Source organism: Eptesicus fuscus, chromosome 5 (genome assembly GCF_027574615.1).
Source record: "Eptesicus fuscus isolate TK198812 chromosome 5, DD_ASM_mEF_20220401, whole genome shotgun sequence".
Lineage (NCBI taxonomy): Eukaryota > Metazoa > Chordata > Mammalia > Chiroptera > Vespertilionidae > Eptesicus > Eptesicus fuscus.
This window is the reverse complement of record NC_072477.1, coordinates 37721388-37742038: the sequence shown is the minus strand read 5'-3', so window position 1 is coordinate 37742038 and position 20651 is coordinate 37721388. Positions and strand designations below refer to the sequence as shown.

At 38.1% G+C, this 20651-nt stretch overlaps 1 protein-coding gene across 2 annotated transcripts in view; it reads left to right on the top strand.

Annotated features, from left to right (window-relative positions):
- CGRRF1 (cell growth regulator with ring finger domain 1) overlaps positions 1-19163 on the top strand; it is a 28107-nt gene extending 8944 nt beyond the window's left edge. Inside the window, exons 2-6 of one of the 2 annotated variants that reach the window (XM_008139032.3) lie at positions 3522-3661; positions 10828-11005; positions 11151-11298; positions 18294-18401; positions 18607-19163. In XM_008139032.3, coding sequence (XP_008137254.2) covers positions 3522-3661; positions 10828-11005; positions 11151-11298; positions 18294-18401; positions 18607-18927 — 895 coding nt within the window. In that variant the 3' untranslated portion in view covers positions 18928-19163. The remainder of the gene's footprint in view (positions 1-3521; positions 3662-10827; positions 11006-11150; positions 11299-18293; positions 18402-18606) is intronic. The other variant, XM_028141725.2, reaches the window with a different exon arrangement.
- The last annotated feature ends 1488 nt before the right edge of the window (positions 19164-20651 follow it).

Genomic DNA, 20651 nt, shown 5'->3' with positions numbered 1-20651 from the left:
GCCCTGTTTTAAACTTTTACAGGTGGGGTAACAGTTACACAGAGGTGGAGTGATTGCTTAAGGACACATTATGTGTCTTATTTCTGAATTTAGGAAGAAAGCAGTTTTTCAAGTATGAGGTTAACTGTACATTTTTTATTGCTGCCTTTTATCAGGTTAAGATCCTTTACATTCCTAATTTGCTGATGGTTTTTATCAGGAATGGACATTGGATTTTAGCTAGTGCTTTTTCTGCATGTATTGAGCTATATGTTGTTGGATTTAATTTGCTAAGACTTTTTGCATCTATGTTCCCGAGTGATATTAGTCTGTAGTTTTCTTATATGGTCTCTGCCCCTCCTCTGCATGTATATTAGACTGCTTGAAGTTGTCCCTTATCTCACTGATATTTTGTTTTGTTGTTTTTCCCTCTGTGTTTCATATTATGTACTTTCTGTTGCTAGATCTTCAAATTTACTAATATTTTGTTCTGTAATATCTGATTTGCTATTAATCCCATTCAGTGTGTTTTTTTATCTTCAGCAATGTATTTGGGTCTTATAATCCATATCTTTGTATAAAATGCTCAATCTTTACTTATCTTCTTTAAAAAGTATAGTTACAACAAGTATTTTGATGTCCTTGTCTACTTATTCTGGTATCCGTATTGTGTCATTTTTTGGGTTTATTTCTGCTGATTAGTTTCTCTTCATTGTGGGTCATATTTTCCTGCTTCTTTGCATGCGTGGTAATTTTTAATTGAACACTAAACATTGTGAATTTTACCTTACTTGATGCTGGATGTTTGTTTCCTTTTTTAAAATTATTATTATTAAATATTTTTTATTGATTTTTACAGAGAGAGGGAGGGAGAGAAACTTTGATGTGAGAGAGTAACATTGATCGGCTGCCTCCTGCACGCCCCCTACTGGGGATTGAGCCTGAAACCTGTGTACATGCCTAGACCAGGAATGGAACCAACCATCTTTCAGTGCACATGACAACACCCAACCAACTGAGCCACACTGGCCAGGGCCGATGTAGATGTTTATATTCATATAAATATTCTTTTTAAAAATATATATATTTTATTGATTTTTTACAGAGAGGAAGGGAGAAGAGATAGAGAGTTAGAAACATCAATGAGAGAGAAACATCTATCTGCTGCCTCCTGCACACCCCCTACTAGGGATGTGCCTGCAACCAAGGTACATGCCTTTGACTGGAATCGAACCTGGGACCCTTCACTCCATAGGCCGACACTATCCACTGAGCCAAACCTGTTAGGGCCATATAAATATTCTTGAGCTTTGTTTTGGGATGCAGTTAACTTACTTGGAAACAGTGTGATCTGTTCGATGCTTGCTTTTCAGCTTTTTTTTTTTTTTTAAGTTTTTTATTGATTTTAGAGGAAGGGAAAAAGAAAGAAACATGGATGTGACAGAGTAACATCAATTGGCTGCCTCCTGCCCACCCCCTACCTAGAAATGAGCCCACACAGGCATGTACCCTGACCTGGAATGGAACTGGGGACCTCTTTTAACTATTTTACAATTGCCTACACCCAGATTTATAGACAGTCCCCTCCTTTAGTAAAGGACCAGTTCTTAAAATGACCTAACCCAACACCTGGATTCAAGTTGTAAACCTGGTTCTGTCCTTGTCTTGAGTGGACAACTTGTATGTGAAGGCTTAGTTTCCACTGCCTACTGCCAGACCCAGAGACCATCAAACCATGGCATAAGCCTTACTCATCACTTTATATTTTTTGCCCTTTTCAAATTTATAAAGATGTCTTTGAACCCAACTATGTCTCTTCTTTCCAACATTTTATTATTAAAACTTTCAAACATGCATACAATGAAAGAATTATACAGTAAACATGCATATGCCCATCACTTCGGTTCCAAATCAACCTTTTGCTATAATGACTTTATTACATGTCTGTCCTGATCCATCCATCCTTCCATCCACCCATCAGTCCATCTTATTTGTTGATCACTTCAGAGTAACTTGTACTCTTCACCCACTTGTACTTTACTTTTGAAGTAATATTTATATACAATGAAATGTTTATATCCTAAGTGTTATCAAACACATCATCTATACAACTCAACCCTCTGTCAAGATATAGAATGTTACCATCACCAGAAAAAGTTTCCTTATGCGCTTTCCCAGTCAGCCCATTCTCTTACACCCCAGAAGCAACCAGTTTTGTTTTTTATTTCGACTCAATTACTTTTACAGACTCTAGAATTTCACTTTATGGAATCATAGCATGACTTCTTTTACGCAGTATGTTGTTTTTGAGATTTATGCATATGGTCGTAGCAATAATTTATTCCTTTTCATTGCTGAGTTCTTCTGTTCCTTTGTTTAAACACAGTTTGTTTGTTCATTTCAGCAGGGTCTTTTTGATTTTTCTTTTTCTTTTTATCTATCACTACTAAGTATTTGGAGAGAAGAGAGTGCATCCAAGTATGAACCTAACTGCATGCTTAATCTAAAGTCTCTTGGTTAAACTAATGTGTATTCATTTTCAGTTATTTTATTTAAATTGAGTAAACTTAGCTGCTTTCTAGTTTTATAAAGAATTGAATTTAGTCCTTTTCATTTTTCTTCTAAGCCTGTTCAATATTCATTATCACATTTTTGCATGAACTTTAAAATGAGAAAATATGCTATATAAATGAAGGGCTATATTTGGTGTTTAAAAGTTGTCTTATCCCATAAATAATATCAAATAGTCTGCATATTAAATATGTATTTGTCACCCTCGCCAGTTTGGCTCAGTGGATAGAGCATCAGCCTGCAGATTCAATTCTGGTCAAGGGCACATGCCCAGTTTGCAGGCTCGATTCCCAGTAGGTCGTGTGCAGGAGGTAGCCAATCAATGATTCTCTTCCATCACTGATGTTTATATATCTCTCTCTCCCTCTCCCTTCCTCTTTGAAATCAATAAAAATATATTTTAAAAATATATGTATTTATCTATAATGTCTTTAAAAATTTAATAATTCTATTGTGCTTTTGCTCTTACATTAGGTACAATTTATAATCAGTATACTTTGTTTTTAACCATAGAACTCTGTTTTCAAGAGTATGTCGGTTCAGCCAGCTTAACAATATATTGCAATTCTAGGGGACTGCTATTCTCTGTTATTTCTAAATTAACTCTCAAATATAATGTAAATTGAGTAACTTATTTCTTTTTCCTGATATGTTAAGAGGATTAACTAATGAAGCATAACATAGTCTACATCCTATATAATAAGAGAGGAATATGCTAATTATCAGTTACGTTGTGAAGCGTAACGACCACCGCCTAACGACTGGATCAAGGATCTGCAGGAGGGTGGGGCAGCGAACTACAAGCAGCGGAGAGCTACAGGAGGGGGCAGGGCAGGAAGGTATGGGGGGTGGTGGGGGAGCTACAGGAGGGCAGAAGAGACCACTGGCCCATAGATTTGTGCGCAGGGCTATTAGTATAACAAAGTTTCAACATTTGTTAAAATAATGTATTATTTTATTTTCACCTTCAGGTTTGGTTGGGATGTTCCAGTAATTCTGAGAAATTCTGAAGAGACCCAGTTCAAAACAAGAGTTTTCAAAAAGCAAATGAGACAAGTCAAGAATCCTTTTGGCTTAGAGATCGCTAATCCATCTTCAGCTTCGATTTCAAGTTGGTAGCTATTTTCCCAAAATTCTTCTCTCTTTTTCTGTCCCTGTTTTAGCCCTTTAATTTTCTTGTATTATTATTTATTAATTGTATTATTTTCCATATGAACAACTGTAAACCCATTTTTGCCTCACCTTGTATATAGTATGCTACTGTTTATCTCACAGGAGAGGATATCCAAATATATGTGTTTATTTACACTAAAATGAAGTATCACAGGTGTTAATAAGAGAAGTCTGTTAGGACAGGGTGCCATTTTCATTGGTTTCAGTGCAGTGAGAAAGGTAAGAATGATATAGTGTAAGTTCAGTTAATATAAGGTTGCTCACCTTCTGAAGAACAGCTGTCTATTAGTCTGAAATTAAGATATTTTGGTCTAAAATTATTTTGGTAGATGGTAATAATAGATGGTAGTTGTTTTTTTCTGTACTTGGAAAACAAATTGTCTGTGAGCCTATCTAGGAACCAGTGGCGTGAAAGAGAGGGGATGCTGGGCATAGACAAGACAGAAGCGTAAGCGAACACTCAAATTCTTTGCTTGGGTCCTCCATAGATGGGTCTTTTTACAGAGATGAGAAATACAGGAGGAAGCAGGTTTGGGAAGAAAGGAAATGAATTCAGTTTTGAACTTCTGGACCTGTAAATGCTTTTGTGACAGTTAAGCAGAGATACAGAGCATGCAGTTCTAGGTACAGTTCTGTAGCTCTACCAGGTCCTCTGGGCTGAGACCCTATCACCTTTTACGCTTGCTCACATTTCTGGTATCTTAAAAACAACCCTAAACTTTCTCGGCTCTTCATCTTATTCTAGCTACTGTCCTATTTCTCTTTTTCATACCCAGGCTTTAAAAAAAAAAATACACACACACACATCTATATATATAATTGATTTCAGAGAAGAAGGGAAACGGGGAGAGAGAGAGAAATATCAGTGATGATAGAGAATCATTGATCAGCTGCCTCCTGCATGCACCATACTGATTATCAAGTTGTGGGCATATGCCCTGCCCGGGAATTGAACCGTGAACTCCTGGTTCATAGGTCAATGCTCAACCACTGAGCCACGCCAGCTAGGCCACAGCCAGGCTTCTTAAAAGCGATATGCATTTGCCTTCTCCTCTTAGCCTGCTTCCCTTTTACTCCTTAGAGCAGTGTAGTCTGATTTTTACCTGTATTCCTCTATTGAAATGGCTTTCCCCAAGATCACTGATTAGCCCTCTACCCCTAACCCCCGGCAGTCATAAATTTACTGAGCGCTTTTTCAGGCCTGAGTTAGTGCTCTCTCTGCAGAGTTTGACAGAGTTGACCAGTCCTTCCTGTTGACATCCTGCTCCCTTGTCTTCTGTGAACTTTCTTGTCTAGTCATCTTCCTGCCTCTGACTTTTCAGAATCACTTGTCAAAAATTAGTTATACTATCAGTCTTAAGTAAATCTTGATTTACAATGAAAAAGTACAGAATTTCTTATCTTCTTCCTTAGCTGTAAATACTATACTGTGTATGTGTATAGATATATGTATACACACACTTTGAAGGCAGTGTTTATTAAAATATGTTTCATTTTCAAACTTGAGCTATCAGCTGTTAAAGTGTGTATACATTTTTGGGACACTGTATATATAATAACCCCTATGAATTGAAGGAAATTAAGGACTTTTTTTCCCCCACTAGTGGTAGATAAGGAATTCATTCTGACATTTTTCACTTGGGAAAGCCAAATTTCAAGATATGACAGAGAAGAGTAGCTTATTTAGGAAATATGCCTGAATAAAATGTACAGAATAGTGGTGGCTTGGTGATCTCTGACCTTTGTGGCCATGCACTTGGACCTGCTATAATGTCACATCTGGCTCTTGAGCAGGACTGCCTGTAAAAAATTCTAGTACAGCCCTAGCCGGTTTGGCTCAGTGAATAGAGCATTGGCCTGCAGACTGAAGGGTCCCAGGTTCGATTCCAGGCAAGGGCACATGCCTGAGTTTGGGCCCCCAGTAGGGGGCGTGTAGTAGGCAGCTGATCAATGATTCACTCTCATCATTGATGTTTCTATCTTTCCCTCTCCCTTCCTCTCTGAAATCAATAAAAATATATATATTTTTTTAAATTCTAGTAAAAAGTGGTTCTTCCTGCAGCATAGATCCAAAGCCTGGAGACACTGGGAAAGTAAGAATGGATATATCGTGAGCAAACAAACACAGGACACTGTGAACTAGAAAGTGTCAGGAAATCCATCAGTCTGCCGTTATTAAGATAGAAATAGTCCTAAATAGTGCCTGCCCTGTAAATGTTGGAAGCTGGAAATCTCTCAGCTATGCCCAACACGCTATATGCTAACCAGCAGTAGCATTACTGAAGTACACAAAGAAAATTTTAAATCTGTGTACTTATAGTGTGCTTATTGAAGTATTTTAATTTTTAAATACCAATGCATATTACTCATCTGTCTTCTATGGGGAAATAAGGAAAAGAATTGGTGGGAATTCTTCTTTATTCGGCAGAATAAAATTCATTTCCTTAAACTGTGCAACGATGGGTGTCATTAAATATGTCTAACCAGGATATTGAAATAATATTCTGAGCAATAATTGTGATATTTTAAAAAGTTACTTCTTTTGGTGTGTAAATAGTTTAAAAATCCAGGGCTTTGTTTGCTTGTTTTGTTTATTAAATCACTATTCCCAAGGTGCCTGACACATAGGAGAGGGTCAGAGAACATATAGAGAACTGATTTACTTGAAAATGAACCAGAAAATCAGTTTTGTTTTTAAATATATTTTTATTGATTTCAGGGAGAAAGGAAGAGGGAGAGAGAGATAGAAACATCAATGATGAGAGAGAATCATTGATAGGCTGCCTCCTGCACGCCCCCTACTGGGAATGGAGCCTGCAACCCGGACATGTACCCTTGACGGGAATCGAACCTGGGACCCTTCAGTCCACAGGCCGACACTCTATCCACTGAGCCAGACCAGCAAGTGCTGGAGAATCATTTTTAATCTTTTTTTTTTAATTTCTTTATTGATTAAGGTATCACATATTTTCATTTTTAATCTTAGTCATTTAGTTCTGTTTACCAGAGGTGGGTTTTGGGCATTTGTTGTTGTTGTTCTGTAATGATACTGTATTTGGATTTATGATGTTTCCATGTCCTCAATGTAGAGGTTTTAATGAAATTGAAAGTAGGTACTCAGGACATATTAGATGTGTTGTATTAATTCAATTCAGGAATTCTGTCCTTTTGTAAACAGCTTTCTGGTGTTTTGACTTATTTACCCTGGGAAGAGCCAATATAAGCAAAAGGGTTAAGCAAAATGACACACAGCATTTTTGGAGGAATTTGTGAGCTTCTGTTCCTTACGACCAAAATTTTCATCTCCCAGTATTTTGGTTTCATCATCCTCGTGCAGGGGCTCCTTGTATATTAATACGTTCTTCTCTCACAGAGACTTTTCTGTAAGAAGGTGTGTGGCTTTACTGCCCCCTTGTTTCTCCTTTTATTAATGGCTCAACTCGTTTGACTATAGCCCCACTTTTTTTTTCAATTTCTTGCAACACCATCTTTTACACTGTCTCTTTATTTTGTTGTTACGGGTAGGCAGGTTGAGAGAAATCCTACCTAGGTCGCTTCACTTCATTGGGGTTCTGAATTTTCTGGGTTATGTCTGTCTTTCAATTCTGTTAATGCTATTGATCTAAGATGTTATTGTGTGCACACTGAATTTTAGAAGACTTAAAAAATGTAAGAATGGGAATTGAATATAAGGATCTTTGCAGAAGAAGTGATAAAAACTAAAGGGAGAATAGTTTTGTCTAAGGATATTTGAACCCTTAGTGTAAATCAATATATTCTCCTCAGTCTGTGTAAAAGACAAGTTATGAAAGATTGTGGAGGGCAGAGTTTTATAGAATCTGTCATTCTTTTTCATTTGCTTGTAATATTAATATCAGAGACATTAAAATCTGATTAATATCGTAATCTGTAGTCTGTGATGTGCCCCATTTTAGTCAAGTATACAAAGTCTATAAACAAGTTTTATTTATCTCTGACTCTCTGGAACTCTGATTCTTTTTACAAAGCAGTTAGACTGATCTTATGTATGTTCTGTAAAGTGGCGTTTGTTTTTTAAGGCTTATCCTTCCATTGTTCTTTCTTTAGTGTAAACAAACACATATATTTGGATATCCTCTCCTGTGAGATAAACAGTAACATACTAAATACAGAGTGGGGAAAAAATGGGTTTACAGTTGTTCATTTGGAAAATAATACAATAAATAATAAATAATAATACAAGAATAAACTCTTATTTCACGTACTCACAACTGTAAACCAACTTTTGCCCCACCCTGTAATCTTTTCTACACCTTGCTTTTTTCATTTAATGGTATCTTCTGAGCTCATTCCACAGTAGTACTATACACAGATATTTTGGTGTGCCTCAATTTTTTTTGATGAGCTTCATAGTACTTCATTGGAGAGTATTCCATATTTTATTAATTTAATCCCCTATTGATGAACATTTAGGTGGAGTACAGCATTTTGATGTAACTAGTGCTATAATGAATAGCCTATTTATACATCTTTTTACATTTTTGCCAGTAATACTTTTCTGGGTCTTCCCCCCCAGCCCCACTTTTTTTGTAGGCTTTAATTTTTTTCCCCTTTCCCCTCTACTTTCAATTTTTTTTTTTTTGCCTCACTTTGTGTGGTTCTAAAGTGACAGAGAAAATTATGTATGATTTTTAATACATATATTTTAAATTCGTATTAATGGAGTGATTTTCTTCAGTTATTTAACAGCTAATTGAAAAATAAAGCTAATTGAATTAATACCTGATAGAATCATAAAAATGTGAAATCAAATCTGGTATCAATTATGTATGTAAAACTTCTGTCAATTAAAATTTTTGCTTAACTGTGATTAGAAATTGCTCTATGTCACTGCTACTATACATACTCAGAATCTGACACTTTGTACTTAGTACAATATTTGGCATCCTGTGAATGATCTGGTTGTATTTGTGTATCTCCTTCCAACACATTCTCTTAATCACCTTTAAAAGTAGGTAATATATTAATCAGAATTCCTATTAGCAAGCAACAGAAATGACTCCAATAAAAGGATATTGAGGGCGGAGAAATGGGGAATATCTGTAATACTGTCAACAATAAATAAATAAAATGGGAGGGGGTAGGATTTTAAATAGCATACAGACTTGCCAGTAGGTTTGGAGAGCCAGAATCAGAGACCAAGGTTGTTCACTCAGGAACAATTGTCACCGAAAGTGACCGGGACTGAAGCAGATCTGCCCTGGCACGATCTGGAATGTGTGGGTTCTTGACTTTGTGTAGGAAAAAGTGCACAACATGCGTCCAGATGATTTTGAGAGTACCTTTCTTAAAGTTGGGAGCAGTGAAACAAAGGATAGGCTTAAGATAGAAGAGTCAAGATCACAACAGGAGTGGGCTACACTGGGCTGCCTAGACTCAGGAAAGGAAGTCACAGCAACAGAATTGAGCCACTCTGGGCTGTTTGGCTACAGGAAAGGAGGTCATAGGAACAAAACTGAGTCATGTGGGGCCTCGTGGATTCAGGAAACAAATTATAGTAACAGAAGTGAGCCATGCTGGGCTGTGTGGACTTAGCAAAGAAAGTCATAGAGGCAAAAGGAGGACCCTTGGAGACAGTTGACAGGGTTAGCCCAGGACTAGTTGCTGCTGCCCATTGCTCACCTGATTGCAAGTCTCCTGGAAACCTTTAGAGCTGGGGAGAGAAAGTAAAAGTACATGCCTGAAGAAATGGTACCGGAGTGCTCAAGGGAGTACTGGGTCTTTTGTCTTAAGGGGTTTTATTTGTTTTCTAAAGGGAATTTTAGGGAGGTCTCAGGGGAGGGTCTCAATAGAATATTCAGCAGCTTTCCAGGTGAGTCCTTTAATATGGTGATGTATCAAAATGAGCCTGTAGGGGAGTTTGGGATCATTCTATGGTCAGTTTCACTGCTTTACTTTTATCTTGGATTTGTCTGACTCTAATTGTTTTTTCTTGTTATTTATTTCCCTTCCTTCATCCATTCTGGAGTTTGGGTGATTTAAGCTATTCTCTCTGGTTGGGGAGGAGAGATATAAACCATCTGCTCTTAAGTGTCCTTGGTTAGGGAAGATAAGATCTTGTGATTAACTAGCAGGCTCTTAATTGCTCAGCCTTGTTTAACTATCTTGTCTCAGTTTCTCTCATTCCACTTGTCAAGGAATTTTCCCAGCTTCTTACTGTCCTGCCTCACAATGACCAAAAAACGTTTCCTTTTGTCTTAGCAAGTACACCACTGCCACTCACCACTAGATGTTGCAGCTTGCGCTGCCCGCAATGTGAGGCACCTGATGTGGCTGCCTTTGAACTTATTGCTACAAGGGAGGGGGAAAAAATCACTTAGGTGGCATATAGTAAATCCATAAGCAAGTAGATAAAACTATATATTATAATTTATATGCCCCCTTAATCGGCTTTACTCAAATCATAATATCTTTTATTATGCTGAAAGCAAACAAATGAAAGAGGACATCACTATTAAACTTCCATGTTTTGGAATCTCCACTCTTTCCTCGGGATATTTTGCATATTACATGGGACATTAACTTTGTGACAAGAATGTATATTAATGTTGTCAGTGTGTATATTGATATTAGTAAAGCTCAATTTCTTTTTAATATTTGTCCTACTCCAGTGATCATCTTGTGGAGCCGCGGGTGGTGTGGATCCACTTTCAGAGAGAGCTCTGCTCTGCTTGTAGTTACAAGGTTGTGCGGATCTACTTTAGGATTGTAGACACTATTAGAGAGGTAGGCTGACAATTAGTGAACTGTATTTCAGTTTGTAAAATCTTTGTGGGAAAAGTCTTGAAGTCACCAAAAACATTGAATTGATCACTTCCAAGCATAAATGTATAAATAATCAGGTTTACTGGTAGTGCTTCAGAATTGTGTAGACATTGAGGTTTTTCATATCTCCTGTTTTAGAGACCAGTTCCTTCGTTTATAGGCACATACCCTTTAATGAGTTCCTTGAACTGCCAGCAGCCTGGCCAGCATCCAAAAAGAGGCTTTTATTACTCGCTATGTATAATTGTACTAGAAATTACGTCAGGTAATTTTCTTCTCTGTCTTACTTGTCTTCTACAGCTGGCATAACTTTGACAACAGATTGCCTTGAAGATAGCCTTCTCACATGCTACTGGGGGTGCAGTGTTCAAAAATTGTACGAGGCTCTGCAGAAGCACGTTTATTGCTTCCGAATAAGCACTCCCCAAACACTGGAAGATGCTTTGTATAGCGAATATCTCCATCGAGAACAGTATTTGTATCCTTTATCTTATATCTATTAGGACATGAGAATTTTAGACATTAGACTTTTTATGGATAAAGTGTTGCTAAGTTACGATTCCCTTTGGTATTTTATTGTATTTTTGCTTATAGTGACAGTTTACCTTTACATTTTCAAAAAGTATTAAAAAGGACAGCAAAGAAGAAATATATTGCCAGTTACCAAAAGATACTAACATTGAAGACTTTGGGACAGTGCCCAGATCTCGCTATCCATTGGTAGCACTGTTGACCCTAGCTGATGAGGATGACCGAGAAATTTATGATATTGTAAGTAATTATAAAGTTTTGGAAGCATTACTTTTAAGTGTTTTGGATAATAGGTCTTAATTATTTGGTGATGTAGAAAAAAGTATTATTTTAATTTCTGAGGGTATACATTTGGCCTGGTTACATTTTTTCCCCCAAAAAAATGAATACATGGGAAATATGTATGACTTTTATACGTATAACAGCTCCTTTAGAGTATGACTTTTTTTCCCATATGGGTTTACTTTTTTCCCCATATGATTATATATAGAAAATAAAAGCTATGTTATATTTGAATTAAGTTAATTTCATCATTCTGTCATGTTTGCTGCATAGAAAAGTCTGTTGGGAGACATATTTATTTTTAACATTTTTAGCACTGAATAAATGAGCATTGTAGTAGTGAAACAAAATGCTCCATTTTAAGACAATATCCACTCTTTTCTTTGCATGTTTGCAGTCATCTTGTTTTCATCATAGTGTCTGCTGCATCTACATCTTATATATGTTTGGTCCCTATATTTTCAGTAATTATAGTGATAATTACCTTTCTCATTATATACTAATCATTTCTTTAGTCTGGTAGTTTATCCCTATTGGGAAGATAAAAGCATCTTAGGGAGCTAAGAAGACCTGAGCCCTGACAATCCTCTAAGTATGGTAGGAGTTTATACATGAAATAAACTTGGTGAAATAGTATCATGGTAAGAATGCCCTTATGCACGATTTACTACTTTTCTGAAGTGCATGATATGGATTTGTTCTTTAATAAAGAAATGGTAGCATCTTTATGGCATTTTGTAACATACAAAGTGCATTCATTAACTTATTTATTCCTTCTAACAACATTGTGTTAGGCAAATATCCTTCTTAAAAGGACTGAAACAGAGTTGTTAGAAAAATCCCAATCATTCAGGAAATAAGAGATGGGCTTGACCCTGAACCTGTGTAGTTCTTTGCCAGGAACCCCTCCTCCCTTTCTTTTTTTACAGGAATATCTTCTTCTTTTTTTAAAAAAAAATGTATTTTATTGATTTTAGAGAGGGAGACGGAGAGAGAGATAGAAACATCAGTAATGAGAGAGAGTCATTGATTGGCTGCCTTCTGCACGCCCCCTCCTGAGGATTGAGCCCGCAACCCAGGCATGTGCCCCTGGCCAGAATTGAACCTGGGACCCTTCAGTCTGCAGGCCGACGCTCTATCCATTGAGCCAAACCAGCTAGGCAGGAATATCTTCTTGAAACAAGTGTACATTGAGCTTTGGAAGGTGTTAGACCCTTATTGGGAAATCTAGACCTGTTCATATGCAGTTAAGCCAATCTAGGTTTTGGGGTTTTAATCTTATCAAATTGACGTTTCATTGAGCTGAAATCAGCTTTTCCAAATAAAAGACATACCAACAGCAGTGTATTTTCAGAATCTGGCACCGTGCCTTAAACACAGTAGGTACTCAGTACATTTAATCGGTGTGGAAAAAAGTCATACCAAGCAGTGTTAGTGAGCTTCATAGAGCTCAGTAGCAGAACTCTTTAGTTGCACGTGCATAAGGAAGTGTATATGAGAGATCTTCTGGTCTCCCCCACCCCCTTTCAATTGAAGATAAATAAGACCTATTAGGTTGGTGTTTCATACCCCTGCCTTCCTGATCTCTTCTAAGCTCCCCTAGTTCTTTCCTTTTATTGCAAAAATGGGTCAGTTCTCAGTCATCTTCCTACCAGCTTCCTCTTTGGTTCCTTTCCTTCTCACTGGCTTGGTGCTTCCTATCTACGTGAGGTACCGATAGTCTTTGTTTTCTAACTTTTCTTCCTCCATCTAAATAGAGAAGGACTTGGTGTGTGCATGCTAAAACATATATATATAACTTAAATGCTCTTTTAACCACTTTCCAGTGTACAATCCAATGGCATTATAAATAGGGAAAGATTTGCTTATCTGGTCCCTGACCCAATTGGAATGAAGACTCCAGGGCCCTGCTGTAGCTGTGGGCAGCTTATTCCCACAGGGAAGCCAGGGCCCAGGCCCTGAAGCGTTAACAGTTATTTTCTTTGCCTCTGTCTCCCTGCCTTGGTCCTTCTCTGTGTTTTTTATGAGCAGGCTCTCCTCTTTTCTTCATGTTAAATCTTGTTTCTCCATCTCTTATCTCTCAGATTGGGCCTAATGGTAGGACTAAAGTATAATTGTTAGTATATTTTATAATAATGTTCTCTGTTCTTTTTCGTTTGTTTGTTTTCCTTGTTACTCCTCACCTGAGGATATTTTTTCTATTGCTTTTCAGAGAGAGTAGAAGGGAGTGAGGAAGTAGGAGAGAGAGAGAAGGAGAAAGAGAGGGAGAGGGAGAGAAACATCGGTATGAGAGAGACACATCAACTGATAGCCTCCTTCATGTGCCCTGACCGGGGGCGGGGAGCAAACCCACAACCCAGGTACGTGCCCTTGACCTGGAATCAAACTCCCTACCCTTTGGTTGCAGACTGACACTCTTAACTACTGAGCAACACCAGCCAGGGCATGTTTTCTGTACTTAATTTTAAAAGCAAACGGAGAATTTCATAATTCTTCTTCATAAATGGTTTTTCAGTATTTTATCTGGGAATCAGAGACTCTAAATCTAAAAAAAGAAAATTAAACTCTCCTATTCCTATTGTAACAGTAAAAATTACATTTAGATAATATAGCTAGCCACTAGTTTGTTATTATAAGTAGATAAAGGAAAGCAGGGATTGTTATTGCAAGATTTTGGCTTTAAAACTTTTTCATTTTTACATAATTATATTAGTTTGTTTTTTTATAACTCATATAATATATGCTTATGGCAGGAAATAACATTAGAAAATCTAGATAAGCCAAAAGAAAAAAGTATAATCACTTTTATTCTATCATCCAAATATAACCACTGTGAATATTTGTATCTTTCCAGATCTTTATATATGTAATTTTTTGTTGTTGTTATTAATCTTCATCCAAGGATATCTTTTCCATTGATTTTTAGAGAGAGTGGAAGAGAGGGAGGGAGGGGGGAGAGAGAAACATTCATGTGAGAGAGACACATCGATTGGTTGCCTCTTGCACATGCCCGGCCAGGGCTGGGGATCAAGCCTGCAACCAAGGTATGTGCCCTTGTCCAGAATCAAACCCTCGACTTTTCAGTCTGCGGGCCGGCGCTCTAACCACTGAGCACCCAACCAGGGCTATATATGTAATTTAAAAAAAAAATGGGATCAACTTGTACACACTATTTTGTGACCCCCTTTCATTTAGTATTATATTATTAACATCTTTTCCATATGAAATATATATCTACAACTACATATATTTTTATAACTAGCATTATAGTAGTTTCAGAGTCTTTTAATATTAAATCTAAATGACAAAATTGTTAGTACAAATTTGATTTAGTATTAAAAGCCTTTGAAGTCATTGCCAAATTATTAAATCCTTATAAAGCTGTAAAGAATATTGTATGTTAATAACCATAGTAGGATGTTTATTTTAAACTTATTTGGTTGTAATTTCAAAAACTTGCAAAAATAAAAAAGTAAAAGAACACCCATATATCCTTTTCCTAGATCTCCTGTTAATTGTTAACATTGCACATTTGCAGTATTATTTGCTTTATATGTAGGTATGTGTATTTTTTAAAATCAATCACTTGAGTACATTGTATGCATGATGATTTTTACTCCTAAGTACTTCAGTGTATATTTCTTAAAAACAGGGATTTTCTCTTATATAATCACAATGTAGTTATCACCTTTATGTGTAATATAGATCTAATATTTTATCTAGTCTATTACCTGTATTCAATTTGTTAGTTGATCTAACAGTATTCTTTTTGTTAATATATTTTATTGATTTTTCCAGAGAGGAAGGGAGAGGGGTAGAGAGTTAGAAACATCGATGAGAGAGAAACATCCATCAGCTGCCTCCTGCACACCTCCTACTGGGGATGTGCCGAAACCAAGGTACATGCCCTTGACTGGAATCGAACCTGGGACCTTTCAGTCCCCAAGCCGACGCTCTATCCACTGAGCCAAACCAGTCAGGGCTAACAGTATTCTTTACAACACGTTTCCTCTCCAGTACAGATTCTAGTCTAGAGTCAGATATTGTATTTATCATGTATTATTAGCCTCCTTTCATCTGGAATATTTCCATAGCTTGTCTTTGTCTTTTATGACATTAGCATTTTTTGAAGAATACAGTCACACACATGTAAAACAGTAATTATCACTTTGTTTTTCTGATGTTTCACCATGATTACATTGGAGTTATGCATTTTCAGCCAGTATACTGCACAGGTGATAATATGTGTCCAGGGCATCACCTTCAGAGGCATGTGAGGTTCTTTTCTGTCATTGGTGATGTTAATTTTGACCTGTCAGTCAAGGTGTTACCTGATTTCTCTACTGTTCCCTTTTTCCCCCTTCCTTTGCAGATTATAAGCAGTCTGTAGGGAAACACTTTAGGACTATGCAAATATCCCACTCTTTATCGATATTTCCCCCTGGATTGAATATCCATAGAGATTCTTACCAGATTTTATCTTTACCATGCTAGTTGCAGAATGATTATTTTCAAACTTGCGCCCTTCAGTCAGCCCTCAGTATTCTATAAGCAAGAGACCTACCATTTATTTTTTGTTCATCTATTTCCCACTGGCCTAATTGCTGAATTTAATTATTTTTTTGTACTCAAACTGTCGTCTTCATACTTCCTGCCAAAGATTGAAGGTTTATAGTCAAACACTATGTTCATAAATTACTTGGGTTAGTTCTCTCAAAAGTGAAAACACTATATTAAGTGGTAAACTCAGGTGTTGCTATTTTCCACATACCCTCCTCTCATTCTCACCCCTCCCCAATCCTATGGATACCCAAATTCATTGTTTTCATGTTTATCTTTTCTATGTTTCATATTGTAATGATGATATATATGTATATATTTCTTATTTTCCCTTCTTTCCTACACTGAAAGTAGCAAACTGTATATACTATACTACAGGCCCAGTGCACAAAAATTCATGCACTCGGCGGGGGGGTGGGGGGGTCCCTCAGCATGGCCTGCACCCTCTTGCAGTACGGAACCCCTCGGGGGATGTCCACGGGGGAGTGGGCCCAAGCCACAGTTGGACATCGTTAGTGCTGCGGAGGAGGCGGGAGAGGCTCCCGCCACTGCTGTCAGTCCCGCTTGTAGCTGAGCGAGCTCCCCCTGTGGGAGCACACTGACCACCAAGGGGCAGCTCCTGTGTTGAGCGTCTGCTCTCTGGTGGTCAGTGTGCATCATAGCGACCGGTAGTTCCGCTGTTAGGGACAATTTGCATATTACCCTTTTATTATATATTCTTGCTTTGTTCACTTCACAGTATCTTCTGGAAATCAGTCTAGACTAGTTCATAGGGATCTTCCTCACACTGTTTTTTTTTACAGCTGCATAGCACTCCATTGTATGTAGGGTGTACAAGTACCATTTATTTAATTTTCTGTGGTTGGATATTCAGGTAGTTTCCAGTATTCTGCGCTAACAAGAAATCTTGCACTGAATAAATGGTGTGTGTGTGTGTGTGTGTGTTTTAATATAGTTAAGGTTGAATGGTTCAAGGGTAAATGCATGTTATTTGTTACATTTTGCCAAATTCCTTCTACTGGGGTTGTGCCTTTGGAGCTGGACCTTTTTTTTTAAAGATTTTGTTGTTGTTGTTGTTGTTGTTCATTTTTAAAGAGAGAGGAAGGGAGGAGAGGGAGAGAGAGAAAGAGAGGAAGAGAAACATCAATGTGAGAGCATAATATTGATCAGCTGCCTCCTGCCCACGCCGACCCAGGTATGTGCCCTGACCAGGAATCGAACTGGCAACCCTTAGGTCACAGGATGACACCCAACCAACTGAGCACACCAGCCAGGGCTGAACCTTTTTTTTTTTTTTTTACATTTCCACCATATATGAGTGTGATTATTACTCCATAGAGTGTATTGACAAGCTTTTCAGTTTTTGTTAATCTGATGTATGAGAAATATCTCAGTAAATTTTTGATTTGCATTTATCATGTTGTGAGTAAAATTGAACATCTTTTAATATGGCTAAGGACCATGTTTATATCTTTTGTGAATTGTCTTTTCATGTCTTTTGCCCGTTTTTCTATGGGATATTTGGTTACTTTCTCTTCAGTTTTTAAAGTTGTTCATAAGTTAGGGATATTAGCCTTTAGTCTGTGATATACATTGTGAATATTTTATTCTATCTTGCTATATGTCTTTTAACTTTGTTTATGGTGCTTTATCATCATTCAGGTTTTTAATTTTTATGTAGTCAAATGTGTCAAATTGATCTGCCTCTAGGTTTGAGTTATAGTTAGAAAGTCTTTCCTTACATTGAGACTAGAAAGAAATGCACATGTTTTCTACTAGTATTTGTATAGTTTTGTTTTTTACAATTAGATTTCTTATGCTTTTGGAGTTTATTCTTGTATATGGTATGAGGAATAAATCTAATTTTTGTTTTTCCAAGTAGCTATACAGTTGTCCTAATACTTTTTATTAAAAAGACTCGCTTTGCCAGTGATTTGAAATGCCACCTTTATCATATTTGTATATATAATTGGGTCTGTTTCTGGACGGTTTATTCTGTTTCAAACATCTGTCTATCCATGTGCTAGTACCACACTGTTTTAACTCTAGAGGCTTTGTAGTTTGTTTTAATATCTGACTGTGCTTAATATCCCCTCCCCCATAGCTTTCTTTTCAGTATTTTCCTAGCTGTTCTTACATGTTATTTTCCCATATTGAGAATTTTAGAGTCAACTCAGCTATTTTGTTGGGATCACATTAAATTTGTAAACTAGTATAATTTTAAAAACTCTGGCAAAAATATGTCAATAACTGCTTTCTCTGTAGTGACTGATTTGAATAAATTATTGTAAGTTTTCTAATTTATCAGCTTATTTTTGTTTGATACATATTTTCACATATCTATGAAATAATATAGAGGCTAAGTACTGACCAGTGTTCAATTTTTATTTTAGATTTCCATGGTGTCAGTAATTCATATTCCTGATAAAACTTATAAACTGTCCTGTAGAATATTATGTCAATATTTACTCCCGACTCAAGGTCAATTTCATGATCTTAAGGTAAGTTGTACCCTGTAGTCTTATCTTTGTCTCTTGTTTGCAGTTTCAAAGAATGACCATTTATCAAGGGATAATATTTTTCAGTTAGTTCCCATAGAAGTTAGCTATTATTTGCTAGCTCATAAGTTTTGAGCATCTCTTATGACCCCCCGAAGAGTAATTGACATTTGTAATTATCTTTAAACTTGTTTCTTTGATTTTTCAGCAACTTTTCATGTCTGCAAATAATAATGCCACTCCTTCGAGCAATTCCTCTCCAGAAGGTGAAAGCACAGACCGAAGCTTGTTGGAAAAGGCTGGACTCTCCGAAAGCGAAGTAGAGCCTCCGGAGGAGAGTAGCAAGGACTGCGTTGTTTGCCAGAACGGGACCGTGAACTGGGTGCTCCTGCCCTGCAGACACACGTGCTTGTGCGATGGCTGTGTGAGGTATTTTCATCGGTGCCCGATGTGCAGGCAGTTTGTTCAGGAATCGTTTGCACTTCGCAGTCAAAAGGAGCAAGATAAAGACAAACTGAAAACTCTTTGATGATGTTGTTACAACTGAAGAGTACAATTACCACTCAAGATGAAGAAATTTGTGTTCTTGGAGTTAATCATAACATGGAATGTACGGTGTTACCTGTCAATGACAATTCTATTTCAACTTCATATTTGTACGGTACCTGGATGATGAAACTTAATTATTCCTTCCTGTTCCATATGGTAAATGCTGGAATACCATCTGTGTTATACATAAAAATGCATTCAGCTCTTGAGAAGAAAGTAAATGTCTGGCCTTTTATCAGCTAGGGGATTTCATGTAATATTAATTAGAACATTTCCAAAAAGCAGTCCATCTAAAATTTGAGAAAGTAAAAGTCTTAAGTTTTCTGAATGTTTTTCCTTTGCCATAATTTAGGGTGCAATTGGGGAAAAATTGAATTCTTCTTAAAGTAATTATATGTTTCCCAGTTTACAGAGGAGTTGGAAAGGGCTTCTAACTTTAAGTCCTTTCCTGAAATAGCAGTTTTTATAAATATCCATCTGTTTGGTTTCTAATTTTTCTTATAGCCACATAAACACAAGTCTTAATTTTTAAATATAGCTTCTTAAATTATAAACGCAAGATACAATTCTTGACTGTTCTCAGTGTGTCATAGATTGAAATGATGCTCATTTATAGGAAGCAGATATATAAAACAAGAATAATAACATTTCTCGGATAATTAAATTTGCTGCCAAATAGGATTAGATTAGCAGGCTGTGACCTACCGGGGAAGATCTGTGAGACTCTCAATGCCTTACCTTAGGTTTCCTCCTGTGCAGCAAATCCATCCATAACTGGAGGGATTTAGAGCCAGAAAAATCACTAACAGAAACACATGACTATTTTTTTATAGTGTGTTTTTATTACAAACTGGGGGCCCAGTGCACGAATTCGTGCACCTTGGACTGTGGGCCGCGAGGCTGCTGTGTGCACAGGGTCGGGTCTCAGCCCATCCTCCGTGCCCCCGCCCGGCCTCTCCCACTGCAGCCCCCAGTCCCCTGTCTGCCGGCAGCCCCGCTCCCACTGCTGCCGCTAAAGCGTGCTGATGGCGCAAAGCGATTGGGGCCAGCGCCAGCAGCAGGTGTGAGCGGGGCCAGCGCCATGCCATCAGCAGGTGCGAGCGGCGGCTGCTGCCCCAATCGCCTCTCAGGAGCAGGGAGAAGTGCAGAAACCCTCAGGGGCAATAGAGGCCGGCAGCTGCCACTCACACCCGCTGACAGCGCCGAGCAATCGGGACTGGCGCCGGGCGCTGGCAGCAGGTGCGAGCGGTGGCTTCTGGCCCCAATTGCCCCTCAGGAGCTGGGGGAGGTGGAGAAGCCCTGAGGGGCGATTGAGGCTGGCAGCCACTGCTCACACCCACTGATGGCGCTGAGTGATCGGGGCTGGCACTGGGCGCCGGCAGCGGGTGCAAGAAGCGGCTCTGGTGCCGGCAGCAGGTGCGAGCAGGGCTGGCTCTGGCAGCAGGTGTGAGCGCCAGGCAGGACTGTAGTGCGTGGGAGCAAAGGATTTTCAGTAACAATCAGAGGCTCTCCCTGATGACAGTGACCGGTGCCCCACCTTGGTCTGGTGCCCCCACTCACCTGCTCCACCATCCCGCCACGACTTACGCTTGCTGTGTTCCACACTCTGCCGCCTGGATGCCCACCATATTCCACGCATGCCCCCTGGTGGTCAGCACATGTCACAGCAACCGGTTCTGTTGTTCTGCTGTTCGGTTTATTTGC